The sequence below is a fragment of the Brachycentrus maculatus genome, unplaced genomic scaffold, assembly GCF_059751285.1.
Source record: "Brachycentrus maculatus isolate JH-2025_06_01 unplaced genomic scaffold, ASM5975128v1 h1tg000089l, whole genome shotgun sequence".
NCBI lineage: Eukaryota > Metazoa > Arthropoda > Insecta > Trichoptera > Brachycentridae > Brachycentrus > Brachycentrus maculatus.
The window spans coordinates 681,471-698,800 of NW_028280843.1; the positions used below are offsets into that span (position 1 = coordinate 681,471).

General features: G+C 30.0%; 1 protein-coding gene and 1 long non-coding RNA gene across 2 annotated transcripts; both read left to right on the forward strand.

Annotated features, from left to right (window-relative positions):
- The first annotated feature begins 2,620 nt into the window (after window positions 1-2,620).
- On the forward strand, window positions 2,621-17,005 carry LOC148310684 (apolipoprotein D-like). Its single transcript, XM_088258016.1, has 9 exons — window positions 2,621-2,758; window positions 3,290-3,415; window positions 4,723-4,853; window positions 5,087-5,271; window positions 6,541-6,660; window positions 11,277-11,419; window positions 13,110-13,138; window positions 14,396-14,571; window positions 16,732-17,005. The coding sequence occupies exons 2-9, from the start codon at window positions 3,296-3,298 to the stop codon at window positions 16,869-16,871; spliced, it is 1,044 nt and encodes a 347-aa protein (XP_088114142.1). The 5' UTR covers window positions 2,621-2,758; window positions 3,290-3,295; the 3' UTR covers window positions 16,872-17,005.
- On the forward strand, window positions 11,968-13,101 carry LOC148310685 (uncharacterized). The gene is made up of 3 exons (XR_015837360.1): window positions 11,968-12,052; window positions 12,441-12,559; window positions 13,002-13,101. It is a non-coding gene; the product is annotated as an uncharacterized LOC148310685 (long non-coding RNA).
- Window positions 17,006-17,330: the final 325 nt, after the last annotated feature.

Genomic DNA, 17,330 nt, shown 5'->3' on the forward strand with positions numbered 1-17,330 from the left:
ATGATAAATATTTATAAGTTTTTATTTAAAAATTTTACATTAAGTTTTTCAATTACTGATTGTAAAGGTCAGATGATTGTTGAGTCAGTATCAAGTTTAAAATTGTTTGATTATAATTGAAAAATAAAAATTAATCGTAAAAAATAATTGTTTATCACATGTCGCTCACTCCTTTCAAGAACGTCATATTTCAAAATTGGTAAATTTTCAGCTGTGCATGTTTTCGGAATGCCCAAAAAATGTACTATATCCCAGCGAAAGAGGTGTATTTTTAACATAATATTTACCCGCTACAGGGCAGAAAATGTTGTTTTTGCATTTTTAAGAAAAGGTATGTTTTAATTGTTATTTTAAACTTACTAAATATTTACAAATGAAGAAAAAACCTTCAGGTTTTACCTAAAAAGATCTGCCGCACAGTAAAAAGTTCAATGAGTGGCTTGATATTGATTTTTAATACATTGTGTTATATTTTTAAACTTTAAAAAGGTTCTCCTGAAAAATCAAGTTTTTTGATTTATGACGTTCTTGAAAGGAGTGAGCGATGTATTCAGAAGCAAATTGATTTAATTGAAAATCCTTGAAAGTATCCTTCATTATTTGACGTATTACACAAGTGAGTTGAACGATCATAGTCTACACATTTTTTTTAATTACATTTAATTTAGAATCTTTGATTAAATATTGATTATTTTAAATACTATGGCGACATCTTTCATTCGTCGGTCAAACATGCTTTAAAAATATTTGTACATATTATGTATTACTCAATTAGACGGCACGTAAGTCAGTAGTTTCATTAAAAATATTACAGGGGTCGCTTTGACAAATATGTCGTAGCAATGACTCAAACCAATTTTATATTATTTTTTTTATTCTTCAGAAATTTTAACTTTATCATATGATCTGGAATGTGGTGTGATAATTGCAGTCAAAATGAAAACCATTAAATTATTTTATCAAATTGTCAGTATGTAAATTAACAAAAAAAAATATATTAACTTGTTACGGAGTGTAAGGAGTGTGTTACATAAATGAATATGTATTTAATTTAAACATAAAAATGTGTTTTCACAATACTCGATTTTGTTGACACGATATTATAAATTCAATAAAATATTGTAAAATATGTAGCTGTATTTTTTTAATCCATACAAACCTGCTGACGTTTTTCTATGATATCCAAGTTAATTTTTTTGTATTTTTCATTTAAAATATTTTTTTAAATGAACTTTTATTATTTATGGTTCAAGAATAGTTGTAGCAATTAAATATAATATTTGTCGAGTTGAGACTAACTACTTTATTTTAATCCAAACAATTGGAAATAGTACGGAATTATCTGGAGTTCTTCGGTTGCCATCAATTATCGCCTACTTATATTTAAAATAAAAAATATTATTATAAGTAAAACCGAACGAATAAAAAAACTACCTTTATTGAAAAAACAAAATGCAAGTAATGCTACTACTACTACAATTACCATCACGCCGATTCCCCGTAGGGGTAGAAAGGATGGAACGCCACATTCTTCTGTCCTGACATACACTCCTCACCTCCTTCATATCCATACATCTAGTCATATATGCCCTCCGATTACGAAGACTTTTGACACCACCAGATTTTTGGTTCTGATTGATCTGATCGTGCCAAGTCTTTTTCGGTCGCCCTCGTTCTGTTTTCCCGCTCACATTTGCCACATATAATTTCTTAGTCATTCTCTCATAATTCATTCTCTCCACATGTCCATACCACCGTAAAGAACTCTTCCTAATTAATCTTTTCAATTATTACTTGTTCAGCCTTACAAGTAATAAATTGATATAAATTGAAAATATGTAAGTACTGTAGTGTAATACCATGGTTATTTTTACCAAATTTCTAATTATAAAGCTTACGACCTGTTATTGGCTACTTCTAGTGATAATTTTACACATCACTCACTCCTTTCAAGAACGTCATAAATCAAAAGTCGTCAATTTTCAGTTGTGCATGTTTTCGGAATGTCCAGAAAATGTACTTTATCCCAGCAAAAGAAGCATATTTTTAGCTTAATATTTACCCGCTACAGAGCAGAAAGTGTTGTTTTTGCATTTCGAAGAAAATATATTGTTTAATCATTTTTATAAATGGACAATTTTTTTTTAAATGGAGAAAAAACCTTCAGGTTATACCTAAAAAGATCTGTTGCACAATAAAAAATTTAATCAGGGGCTTGATATGAATTTTTAATACATTGTATTATATTTTTAAACTTTAAAAACGTTCTCCTGGAAAATCAAGTTTTTTGATTTATGACGTTCTTGAAAGGAGTGAGCGACATGTAACATGATTGATAACCACACTGCTCAAATTTTGGAAGTTTTATTTACTATTTTCAAGCGTCTTCTAGTAAGTAAAAAAAAATCGGGAAGAATCTTTTTACATACATTTCATAAAGTCATATGTTCCAAATCTATGCCAGTAATTCAACACGCGGCTTAAAGGTTAACTGAGCACATCTTAAAAATATGTGTTTATTAATTACTGACACTCGCATAATTCTCTACTATTTTACATTCATATCTATCACATTAATGTGTGTTTCCCTTTTTCCATGTAAGAAGAAATGAAATTTGTGTCCAAATAATACGTTTTTTTTAGTTTTATAAAAAAATTCTATTAGCTTGTTAGTTTATGAGAGTTTGCAAGAATATTGAGAAAATTTCCCAAAATCAAACGAATTTGCTTTTCATACATATATGAAAAAAAAGTCTCGGTAAGTAAAACCTTTCTGTAATACCTGAATATAAGAGTATACATACATATTGCTAACATAAATTATAATTATAAAAAAAAGTTTGTAGTAGTGTAGAAGGGTATGTTTTACATAGCTGAGATAACAAGTTTGTATTTTGAATTTGAGTTTTACTTGGTAAATACCAGTATTTTCAATACGATGTTTGAAAATGATGTAAAATGCATCAAAGAAGCACGTGTCTTAGCAGATTTTAAGAAATTAATGTATTGACAAAGCAAAACTTAAAAACAAATGTATATATATAACCACAAGGTGACTGCCGAATCAAAAATAAAAAAAATGTTTGTCATTTAATCCAACAAAAAGTTTTTAATATAAATAATATCAAACTCCTACATACATTATTAATCTCATGACACTGTTTATGTGAGTTCACTTAAGCTTTCTATGTGGGATTGAAAAAGCTTTTAGCTAGCCGAGACCCAAACAATTTAGGTAACAATGAAATAAATAAAAAAATCTAATTATAAATGGATGTATTTTTTAAAGGCAGCAATGAAATTAATTGGATTAGTTTCATGTTTAATATTGAGGGCGGTTTGTCAAGCACAGATTCCATTTTTTGGAAGATGTCCCAAAAATATTACTGCAATGGACAATTTTTCATTCTACCAGGTATGATTTTATTTATAATAAATATTTAAACATGATGATTTTTCAGTACTTGATATAAGGTACTAACCGAAAAGGATCGTATAATAATGTGTTGAAATTAAAGTATGCAGAAATAGCATAGAGTGGAACCTCTCATAACGAGCACCTCTTATAACGAGTAATTCGCATAACGAGCAAAAACTAATCAGAAAAAGTTGCTCCCTTAACGACCGATGTTTCGCATAACGAGTAACAAAGGAATGGCAAGTCCCTTTTTCACGACATTTACTTGACACATTTTCGAAAAAAATTTGAAGCGTCGGCACAACAAATGTCCTTAAAATGTCTGGAACGCATTGACGTATTATCCATTGATTTGTATGGAAAAAATAATTCGCTTAGCGAGTGTTTTGTATGACGAGTAAAATGCTGTAACGAATTAAACTCGATATGAGAGGTTCCACTGTACTTGATTGGCTCGAATCTACTCATATTATTATCTACCAAATTCTTATTTGGTAAGATTTGTGTTTTGTTTTGGTGGATCTGCATTTTATATATTAAAATTACGATTTAATAGTTTTTGACCACTTTTATTTCATTTGGCCAGTGATCGGGTTTTGTCGTTACCGACAATATCTGATTGGTCAATAATAAGATTAAAGAGGATATAATTAAAAGATTGTGTTATTTTATCTATTTATTTTAAAATATCAGACGTGCTTTCTGACCAACACTATAAAATAAAGCGACTTGACTGATAAAATATGTAACATACATGCAGTAAAAACACTGTTTGAAAATTTGATTTAATTTTTGTTTGTTATAAAAATTATAAACGCATTTTGTGACAAACTAGTGCACTCTTTTCATACAAAGTAAATGTATATTTGTGCGTAAAAAATAATCCAAAGGACATTGTTTTTTAATGTTAATATTAAGAAAGATGTGTTGAGATGGTTTGGGTAAGTGAAAAAAAAATACTGAAAAAATTGAGGCGAATGTGGCTGGTAACAGAAGCAGATGAAGACCGGGGAAAACTTGACATGATAAAGTTTTTCAAAAAAACTTGTAAGGGTCAGATCAGGAGTCAGAATAATCGGCGGGTACGTATGAGCAGATGCATGAATGTGGAAGAGGCGATTATTATTTTAAAAGACGAAGTGGTGTGGCGTTCCCTTCTCTCTGCCTATCCCTGCAGGGAAGCGGAGTGTTGGTTGGTTAGTTAATTTTCTTTTCATATTGAAAAGAGGCAACATTCGTTGCTTAGAATATAAATGGAACATATTTTAATATTTAAATTTTGCTAACCAAATATCTATTTTCAGTTTTTTGGTAAGTGGTATGAGCAAGAAAAATATCCGAATTTTTACCAGTTTGGAGGTAAATGTGTAACAGCTGTGTATACTCCCGTTCTGGGTAATATAATAGCTGTTAATAGCGCGTGGATTAAAATTAGGTTAGTAACTATTGGTGTTTTGGAATTTGTAGCATAGGAGCACAGGAATATTATAGTGAAAAAATCACTTATTATGTGTTGACCACTAAACAGAGGCGGTCAAGTTAAAAGTGAGTTATCAAAGTTAGTAGGTACAAACAATATTTTGCACTTTTTTTCACGTTCTCTCCATTGTAAGTATTATACCTTACATTACTATAATAATTCTGAAAAATATAAATTTCTAATTTCAGTACTGGAACAACGACTCGTGTAACCGGAACTGCAAGGGTAGTTGGTGTTGGTAACACTGCACATTTTGAGACATCAATTTCTTCAGTGCCATTTCAGATTCCAGCTTCTTTCTGCGTTCTTGATACAGATTATGTTTCGTACGCAGTGATATATTCATGCAAAGACTTCACAATTTTCAATACAAGTAAGATAATTGTATTCAACAACATAACAGATTCAATTAAATTCATATTTTTCTTATTATTGCGGGTTCCAACACAACTCACTACAGAGATTTTTATTTTTATTGATTTAAATCAGTATTATAATGCAAATTTTTGGCGCATGTGTAATTAAGGTAAATGGGTTTTTTATCTTTCCCTTAATTTTAATTTAACTAAGCATTTTTACCTTCTTCTTTCTGTGCCACTTCTAACGAAGATCGGCGATCATCATGGCTATCTTCACTTTAGATGCTGCAGCTCGGAACAGAGATTTGGTGCTTATGCCAAACCATTGACCTAGGTTTTCCAGCCATGATGTCCTTCGGCGTCCTTGAGCTCTTCGTCCTTTCTTTCCTTGTATGATTAGGTGGAGAAGACGATATTTTTCATTTCTCATGACGTATCCGAAGAACATCAGCTTTCTCTGCTTGATGGTTGGTAGGAGTTCCTTATTGGGATTCATCCGTCGGAGGACCTCTAGGTTGGTGACCCGATCATCATTAGTATAGTAATAATTTATTTATTACTAGCTTTTTCTGACCACACCTACCATTCACTCAGTTTGGTTAAATGGAAAATAAGGAAGTGATATCCACTACTACTACTACCATTACGCCGTTTTCCCGCAGGGGTAGGCAGAGAGGATGGAACGCCACACTCTTCTGTCCTGACAAACACTCCTCGCCTCCTTCACATCCATACATCTAGTCATACATGCCCTCCGATTACGCAGACTTTTGACACCGCCAGATTTTAGGTTCTGATTGATCTGATCGTGCCAAGTCTTTTTCGGTCGTCTACGTTCTGTTTTCCCTCTCACATTTGCCACATATATTTTCTTAGTCATTCTCTCGTTATCCATTCGCTCCACATGTCCATACCACCGCAAAGAACTCTTCCTAATCTTTTCAATTATTCCTCGTTCAGCCTCGTTCAAGTAATATCCAATATGTTTAATTGCACAATGTTTGTGAAGCAATTAAAATTTAAAAAATATAAAAAATAATAATCCATTCGAAAAGAATGAAAATGCTTAGGACAGCATTTGTTGAAAAACACACTTTTTGTAAAAAGTAATATTTAGTATTGCGCGTATTGCTGTTGCATTCAACAGATGGCGCCGCTATTGCTGTTTTACGAAAATCTTGTTTTACCCGTTAGTCACCATCCGAATGAAAATAATTCAATCATTGTCCATAAATAATTGAAAACAGTTTAAACGAATATTAATTATTATTTTTTTCTTTTAGGATTCATCTGGGTTATAACGAGATCACGCTTTCCTTTGGACAGCACAATGCAAAAGGCTCATCAAATTTTAAGTATTAATAATCTCAACAACAAGTACTTGACGAAGACTGATCAGACAAGTTGCCCATTATTTTATTAATATTTCTTTGAAATAAAATAATAGTTAAATAATAAAAATATATTGAAACGTGATTAACATCAAAGCCCGTTTAATTTTTTTAAAGGTCATATTATTCAAACTCGTATCAGCACCCCAATGGTGCATAGGACACTGCATCATATAAACGCAGTGTTATCTTGATCGTTAACATACGAAGGAAAGGTGATCAGGCCTCCGCTTCAGGTACCAGTCCAGGGTAATATTGAATAAATATTAGAGTGATAAAATCACTTATATTTATATGACCCCCCACTGGAAATCAAACCCGGGACCCTTAAGAATGGTAGCCTAGCGTGCTAAATTACACTACAGAGGCAGACAAAGTTCATAATAAACAGAATAAAAGTAATATTGATTTTCTTCTTTATTTATTATCAAGTTAAATTAATATATTGATATAAGAGGTCCATTCATACTCAAATTACTCCGAAAACTTAAATTAAAGTTAAGTATGCATTATGTGTTGCGAAAATGTTTGGTTCAGTACTTAGATAACTCCAAAACAAAAAAATTATGACGGTAAACCAAAAAATATATCGCTCACTCCTTTCATGAACGTCATAAATCAAAAAACTTTAAAAAAAAGGATTTTTCAATAGAATGTTTTTAAAGTTTAATAATAATATACAATGTATTAAAAATAAATATCAAGCCACTTATTAAAATTTTTACTGTGCAACAGATCTTTTTAGGTACAACCTGAAGGTTTTTTCTCCATTTGAAAAATATTTGATTTATTTAAAAAAAAAATTAAACAATACCTTTTCTTAAAAATGGAAAACAACACTTTCTGCCCTGTAGCGGGTAAATATTAAGTTAAAAATATGCCGCTTTTGCTGGAATATAGTACATATTTCGGGCATTCCGAAAACATGTACAACTGAAATTTGACGATTTTTGATTTATGACGTTCTTGAAAGGAGCGAGCGATATGTATGATATGAGCATGTATCATTGTAAGCATCTTGTTTTCTTCAGGGATAGATATGTACATATCCATCCCTGAAGATTACAAGGTGCTTGTCAAACCCGGTCGAAAAGAGTACCAAAAATAAAAATGCTTTTAAACAAAGGTTGAGTTTTATTTTATTAATTCATTATTTAAGCTTATAAAATATTCCATATATATAGAAAACATACACAATATTCTACGTAGTTTAATATTTTTATATTTTTATTATGTAAATATTGAAGATTGTATTTTTTTAATTTTTAATATTGACGATGTATCCCATATGACGCAGTAAAAAATGAATAAATTAGATATACAGTCAAACAATTCATTTAAGAAAATTTTTCCTGGAGTTACATAAACTTTATATGAATAAATCATATTTTCTATTTTAACACTCACTTAAAAAAATCGTACGTAAGTTGATTTCGTTTTACGTAAGTTTTTAATAATCATGATTTATTATTTTAATCTAAGAACTATATTTTTTCTAAATAATTTATATTTTAAGTCGTATGATTTTAATTTATGAAACATTTGGAATTATTATTAAAAAAAAAGGTAAGTCATTTTTATAAATAAAGGAATTTCAAGAATATTCATGAAAATCTGAATCTACAACATTTTAAGTGTATCCAAATACTTGTTCACAAATATGGATTATCATTATAGGAGTTATAGGGAAAAGAAGTTATAGGGGAAGACCGAGAAAAACATGGCACGATCAGGTATGCCAAATACTTGAAAGTGGTCAGGTTTGGAGTCGTAACAATCGGCGGGTATGTATGAGGAGATGCATGAACGTGGAAGAGGCGAAGAGTGTGTGCAAGGACAGAGTGGTGTGGCGCTCTATTCTCTCTGCCTACCCCTGCGGGGAAGCGGCGTGATGGTTAGTTAGTTTTTTAGTTTTACTATAGGCGAATGTATGTATGTAATTATATTTATGAGGCGAATGTAGTTGGAAAAAGAAGCAGAGGAGACCGAGGAAAACTTGGCAAAATGTCAAATACTTGAAAGCGGCCGAGTCATGAGTCGTAATAATCGTTGGGTATGTATGAGGAGTTGCATGAATGTAGAAGAGGCGAAGAATGTTTACAAAGTCAGAGTGGTGTGGCGTTCGATTCTCTCTGCCTACCTCTGCGGGGAAGCGGCAAGATGGTTAGTTAGTTAGTTATATTTTTTGACATCTCAACATAGATGAAGAAGAATACGGAAGTATAGGCATTTATGGGGCTTACGACCGTAATAGGATGGTTTAAGTGATCACTTTACAGACGTGTAACATTCATCAATTCTACCTATGAATCAAAAGCACACTACTCAAATTCTTGGAACTTCATTCTATATGCGTTGTTTCAATTCAAAACATATATTGCTTTAATTGACAAGAATTTCATAATAAAAATAATAATAAAACCCTTATCCGCACCCCAATGGTGCATAGGGCACTGTGTCATATAAACGCAGTGTTATCTTGATCGTTTACACATGAAGGAAAGGTGATCAGCCCTCCACTTCAGGTACCAGTCCATGGTAATATTGACTAAATATTACCCCCCTTGGGAATCGAACCCGGGACCTCCAGAACGGTAGCCGAGCGTGCTTACCATTACACTACGGAGGCGGACAAATTTCATAAGACGGACGGAATTTCATAAGAGACATATTCAACGAAAATGTTTCTAGTGACTTATTTTGTCTGAATTCGTCTAAAAACGATATTTTGGTATTGGTCTCTTACTATGATAAAAAAAACCTGACCTGAAAAAATAAGTTTCGAATTTTCAAGCTAAATTACATAAATAGTTTTTTTTTAGATCGGCTATATGAAGACATGTGGGTTAGTATGGCTTATGGAAGAGCGTGAAATATGTTCGATATTCCACGTTCAAACTCACAAACAGGATTTATTTAGGTTTGTTTAAGTTTTCTCTGACGTGGTGTATAAATTTCAGTATAAATTTTTTTCACATTACACGTGTAATATTGATTTAAGCCTCTAATTCGAGACTTTGAATCCGATTATAAAAATCCTACATAAATTTTACAAAAAAGAATGTTGTTTTATAAGTAGGTGACATTCAATATTATTAATTGACGTCATGATACATATCATTGTCATATCTTATTTACATAAAAGGAAAAAATGATTCATGGATAATAAATTGTATATGTTTTTTGGAAGTAATATTTTTGGTAAAATGTTTGTAGTTGTAAAGTTGGAAGAAAGGAGTTGGATATAAGTAGACTGAATGCAGTCGAAATGCGATCTCTTAGACAAATGCATGACGAAACGATGTATGATAGATGTTTGAATGGAGAAGAAAGGAATGAATGAAAGGCTGAGATAAACATTATCGTTAACATTAAGAATAGTATGTTGAGATGGTTAGGACACGTGGATTAAACGAGTGAGCATCTCTCTGACTGCCTCTGCGGGGAAGTGGAGTGTTGGTCAATTTAAAAAAAAGTTGTTTTCCTCCATACTACTAACACAATACACGAAATTCTGTTTTTTAACGCTAGAACAAAAATGTTTCTTACTTTGCAAAATCTCGATAAAATGTTAAAAAAGGTATCTATCTACCATATGAAGTTTTAATGGTGCATGTTTTAAAAAAATATTCTGTTTAAAGTAGTCCCGAAATATGATTTGGTGAATTATTTTGTATGGAATACAAGAATCCTTATTAAATCCAGATTGTAAAAGATTTTATAAAAAAAATGTTCTTCGTATTATTGACAAAAACGATATTTGTGAGGTGATGACGAATCGAAAAGTATTCAAACTGAATTTGATGAAAAAACTATCATGTATAAACCTGCTTGGAAAAAAAAGTATAAAGCCTCATAGAAATGATGAAATCATCGATGAATCAATTTATCGGATTTCTTAGTATCTAAAAGAAATATGTCGTTCGAATTTTATTTACATTAAATGATTTTCACTTAATCTTTTACACTTCAATATGACATGAATAACAGTTTAATATGACATGAATAAGTTTAATTGTATCAAAACAAGACGAAAAATATTTCAAAATTATTTTGGAGATAAAAAAAATTATAAATCAGTTTTGACTATATACTTCTTATTCTTTTTTTCTTTTTCTTCGTGGTGTAGGCCTTGTGGCCTGTTTTTCAGAGGGTTAACCTCCTGCGATGTCGATTCCTGGCTGCTTAATCCATATCTTTGGTGGTCTACACGGGAGTCGTCTATCTTGGGGTTTGCCGTGAATGCAATTTGGGGGAGTCTGGATGGTTTCATTCTCCTAACACGCGCATAACATTGTCTTCTTCGTTGAATTCCCCACCCAATAGCTTTCCATATGAAAATGCGTTTAAAAGTTTAAAATAATGAAATACAGATTGGGGTGCGGTCACTTCCTGTTTTTAAACTCACGCCACAAATATACGTTCCTATAGCGCTTTCAAAAGCACGGATCTTAATTTTTAGATAAGTGTCAGTAATGCCACGAATAAACAAGAAGTGCGTGTTTGCCGTGGAGGCCTACTTTTCCTTGGACCTTTCCGTCATCGCAGTTTAGCGTGCATTCTAGAAACAATTGAAAATCACCTCTGTGCCTGATTAAATTAATTTGTTTGTGGGTGGATACAATCAGGGATGCTGGAAGTGCGAAGAAAAAACAAAATGGACTTTCCAGATCCGAACGGCTTTGCTCTCAGGAGCGATCTTTACTGGCCACCGCGATCGCCAGATTTAGCCCTCTGTGACTATTTTCTGTGGGGCCACCTTAAAACATTGGTAAACACGAATCGTCCAAAGACCCTTAGTCAGCTAATGGACAATATTGGTGCTGCTTTTGTCAACATAGGCACATATATGCTGATAAGATTTGACATCTGAGTCATCAATTTGAATCTCAGCGTATTAACGAAGACGGTGGCAGCCTTCGAGATGTCGTTTTAATAACCTAATATAATAAAACTTAATGTGTCCCTATACACAGAAAAAATAATTCAATCCATACTGACAATTCTTTTTGTGTAATGATTTTTTTTTAAAATAACGAAGAGACCACGCCCCTCACTGTACTTCTAGTTTAATTCCGACATTCAGTGATTACATTTTTAATTTCCCAAAATCGCAAAATAACATCAATATTGTATTCTCTACATATGATTAAACAGCGGGTGGCTTTACGGAAAACAACAAATAAAACATCTGTTTAATGGTTGAAGACCCCTTACATACTAAATTTTGATTATTTTACATATATTTGAATAAATAATAGCGTTTTTAGGAACAGTTAAGAGTAAGTAAAAAGTGAGTCAACTGTATAAAATGAGCAGAAGAAATCCAACTTCATTTACTGTCTGACAGAAATTACAAACAATCATTCGAAGTAAAATAAAACAGTGAATTAATCACTTACAGGTAAAGCTTTATTTAATTTAAAATTTAATTGAATTCTGTGATTCTGATTTGAGTATGATTTTATTTTAAAAAAATACGAATTTTTGCATGCCTAGTCTTATGAAAAGTCATACAAATATTTAAATTCATTAATTTTGTGATGGTAAAATTAATAAATTCCTATTCATTTAAATCATTTATTTTATTGTTATTACTATTGAAATATTTATCCCATATTTTAATAGCAAGAGGATAAGAAAAGTCGTTGCTGATATGTTGTCTCTTCTCTACCAGATTTGAAGATTTATACCCTTCAATATTTTTTTTGACAAATATTGAATAAAACTTATTACATATGACTTAAACAATAAAGTATGAAGAACTTACTAATAAAGCTATTATTTTGCAGACACCATGTATAACGCCTTTATTGTACTGATGCTTGTCGCCGCTAGTCAGGCTCAAGTATTTTCCTTTGGAGGATGCCCAAGAAAAATCACCCCAATGGCGAAATTTGACGCATCACAGGTATGGTAATTTTTTTATTACTTGCAGTAAATTTTTCAATTATTTTTAAATAAATTAAAACGTGAATGATAAAAGTTTACGGAAATTAAATTTCAAATAAAGAAAAGAAAAAAAAAGCACTTCAATTTTGTAACCATAAGGTTAGGTATTTTTAGGATTTTTATTTTTGGACAAATTTTGTACATTTTATTTGCAATGTATTTATATAAACATTAAAATAATTTAAAAAATAACTTTAAATAAAGTGCCTTAAACGCCGATTGCATGAGATGCCGGTTCTAAAGTCAAAATAGATGATTCATTTCAGTTCGTGTAACCAATAAATACTGGCCAGTATTTAACTCACATATCAATCAAAGAACATTGAATTTAATAGTTTTTCTTTATTTTACTTATTCTGTTTTCAAATTGTAAAAAATAAACAAAAAAATGTTGTTTCTAGTATACGGGTAAATGGTATGAACAAATGAAATATCCATTTGCTCCAGAAGCCAATGGAAAGTGCATAACCGCAGTTTACGACGCTGTATCTGCAACGACCGTGACCGTTAATGTGACCAACACACAGTATGATCAAAAGTAGGTAATTTTAATATTTGCACACACATATTATATAAATAAATATATATATGTACATATATATATATATATATATATAAATATATGTATATATATATTTATAAATATATATATATATATATATATATATATATATATATATATATATATATATATATATATATATATATATATATATATATTAATATATACATTTATATATATATTTATATATATATATATATATATATATATATATATATATATATATATATATATATATATAAATATATATATATATATATATATATATATATATATATATATATATATATATATATATATATATATATATATATATATATATATATTTATATATATATATATATATATATATATATATATATATATTTATATATATATATATATATATATATATATATATATTTATATATATATATATATATATATATATATATATATATATATATATATATATATATATATAAATATAAATATATATATATATATAAATATATATATATAAATATATATATATATATATATATATATAAATATATATGTATTTATATATATATATATATATATATATATATATATATATATATATATATATATATATATATATATATATATATATATATATATATAAAAAAATTTTTTTTTTTAAAAACTATGAAAGAAATCTAAAGTTATAGCAATTATTTATTTAGTTATTACTATATGCGAGGGATGTAGGTAATTCTAATTGCTTTTTCGCATTTTAAAATGGATGTCCTTTTTCTAATTTTTAAGTCGCATTTTTTTGAAACCGTGTAAAGAGGGTTTTCATTGAATATGTATAACAATCAATCAAAAAAATTAAAATTGACAAGTTAAAAAAATAAAAAAGAGAAATAAAACTTAAAGCGAGAATCAAAAAAGTCAGGGGTGCTTAATGACCTCGTCCGCTGGGTGAAAATTGACGATTATTTTCACACAGCTGTGGCTGGAATAGTCTCAATAAACTGATATTTTTAAAATATGGTGATTAAAAGAACCATGTGTATGTTTTTCCTGTTCAAAAAACTAAGCCTTAATTTTGAAGTGATTCTATTTTATAGATATTTTATTTTGGTTCATCAATAAGGAGTGTTTTTTGTTTTAAGAGCGAATTGATAATTTTTTTAATGATATTCATTAGAACGATAATGATGGTTTAAGTAGAAACGTGAATGATAAAAAAAAATAAAAAAAACACGTTTCTCGATCTTTCAGTAACTTGAAGACGAACATTACTGGAACAGCTACACTAGTTGGAACAAAAGGAGATGGCCGCCTTGAGGTTAGACTAGAAGGTATCCCTTTCGCAGCGCCTTACTGGGTTCTCGACACTGACTACACCACCTATGCACTTGTATATTCCTGCAACAACTTTTTAATATTTAAAACAGGTGAGTTACATTTATTTAAGAAAATAACGAATTCTAAAATGTAAATGTGTATTTAAACATAAGAATTTATATATATATATATATATATATATATATATATATATATATATATATATATATATATATATATATATATATATATATATATATATATATATATATATATATATATATATATATATATATATATATATATATATCAGCACGATCAGATTAATCAGAACCTAAAATCTGGCGGTGTCAAAAGTCTGCGTAATCGGAGGGCATGTATGACTAGATGTATGGATGTGAAGGAGGCTAGGAGTGTATGTCAGGACAGAAGAGTGTGGCGTTCCATCCTCTCTGCCTACCCCTGCGGGGAAACGGCGTGATGGTAGTAGTAGTAGTAGTAGTAACATAAGAATCCTCTTGGGAGGCATACGAAGTATATGGCTTAGCTAACTGAATCGCCTTTTAGTAGCAACAGTTGTGACCATAGGTTGCTGGGTCCTTTGTCGTATTTCTAACGAAATCAAATCACGTAATGTCTAACATACGGCTACTCTGGACCCTTGTAAGGTCCATGTCTCACAACCGTATAAGAGAAAAGGAGCGATGTAGGCACTAAATAGAAATTCGATCTCCTGATCCGTTTAAAAAGCCTATTTATACAGGTTTTTCACCTCAAATTTAACATTTTACAAACCGAATTAGACCTCTTACAAATTAATTTGGACTTTATATTGTTTTTTATAATAAAGTTAGATTTAATTTAAAATAAAACTTTTTAAATTTTGTATAAAATTTGAAACGGATATATTTTTAAAATCTTTATCTTTTTTAATTAAATACAATAAAAGGTCTTATTTGTTTTGTATAACGTCCAGTTTGGTATGTTAAGCGTCCGATTTGATTTGTAAGGAGCCTAATTTGAAGTGTAAAACCTCATCGCTATTTTCGTCAAAAATACCTCAAGGGCGTTTTTGCATTAAAAATATGCATTTTAAGATATCAACATTCAGGTAGTAATGCAATGCAATAAATTTCTGCGGGCAAAATTGTATGAGAAAATTGATCGTTAAAGACATCCTTAAACGGCGAGTCCTGAGAGTTCATATCGAAACTCAGTAGAATTCTGGATCAATCTTTAATTCGGGGTAAGTTCCACGTCATAGGACCTTCAAAGGTAGAGGGTCCTATCACGAAAATAGTGTAGTATTCATTTTATATAACAAACCATACATTTATATGACACAGTAAAAATGAGTGAAAATCACTCATTTTCATTTTGAATATTCGATTCCTCCCCCTGGGAATCGAACCCAAGCCTCCAGCACTACAGCTCAACGCGCTAATCACTACACTACGGAGGTGGGCAATGCTACTATAGCATTCATAAAAGGCGTGAAATGCATTATTTTACCTTATCGATCAGTTCTTAAACTGACAGGCCTCTGTGATTTATTAATTACCTAATTGTTCGCGTTGATAAATTTTGATAGCAGTCATGACGTCATCAAGTATCCAATAACTATTATACTAAGAGAGGGAGACATTAAATTTTCGAGATCGAAGGATATTTTTATTAAAAAACAGTGGATCCTCTCAAAACGAGCATAATGCGTTCCAGAATATTAGTCGTTGAGCGAAACGCTCGTTAAGCGAAACATTTTTTGTTTTGACTGGCGAGAGACTTGACCTTTTTCTGTAACTCGCTATGTGAAATTTTGCTCGTTAAGGGAAGAAACTTTTTCACATTTTCACTTATTCACAATAGAATTACTCGTTATGAGAGGTGTACATAGATTTTATTTTAATTTTATTATTTGCTAAAAATATTTCATTCCCTTTTACTTATTACACTTATATGTTAGTAACTTAAGTAAGTAGTTAAAGAAACTTAGGATAGTAAAAAAAAAATAATAATATTATTTTTTAATAAAAGTTTTACTTGGTAAATACCACTTTTCGTTTTCAAATATATTGTGACAAGGGTTTCGATGCATTCCGCATCATTTTCAAACACCGTATGAAAATGATGCGAAATGCGTCTAAACACGTGTCACAATAGATTTTAAGGAATAGTCGTATTCACTAAGTAAAACTTAAATAAAAAATAAATAGAATTTATCAAAATGTGACTGTCAAATCAATTAATTAAATTGCTTCTCATTTTTTTAGAAGTCGTATGGATATTGACTAGGAGCCGTTTTGTGTTTCCGTCGGTTTATACTAAACCATATGCTTTAATGGACACGTATGGACTCAAGAGGACATCTCTCACTCAAACTAACCAATTAAATTGTCCACTGGTTTATTAATGTTGACAAAACATTTTGACTTGTTGTATTTTAAAAACATGTATTTAATAATAAATAATAATACAACAGATCTTTACTTTTTACAATTTTTAAAATGAAAATGTAGGGAAATAAATATTTTGAAAAATAAAGAACTTTTAGCTGATTTGTTAATTATTTTGTTAATTTATTTTCAACACATTTTACATTTTAGTTATCATTTCGTGGTACATGTATTCATTAATATACCACATATTTAAAATATAGTCGAAAATTTCTACAAAGTCAGGCCTATGGTGCGTTTGTTTACAATATATTACAAAATGCACTATGGTATGAAAATTACTGTTATAATTTTAAACCAGAAAACTACGTGAAAATCAATAAGCATTTTGAGGAATATCATATAAAAAAATCTCAAATAAGAGTTATATGTAAGAAATGTTAGTTTGTAAGTATGAAAATTTTATTATGATTACG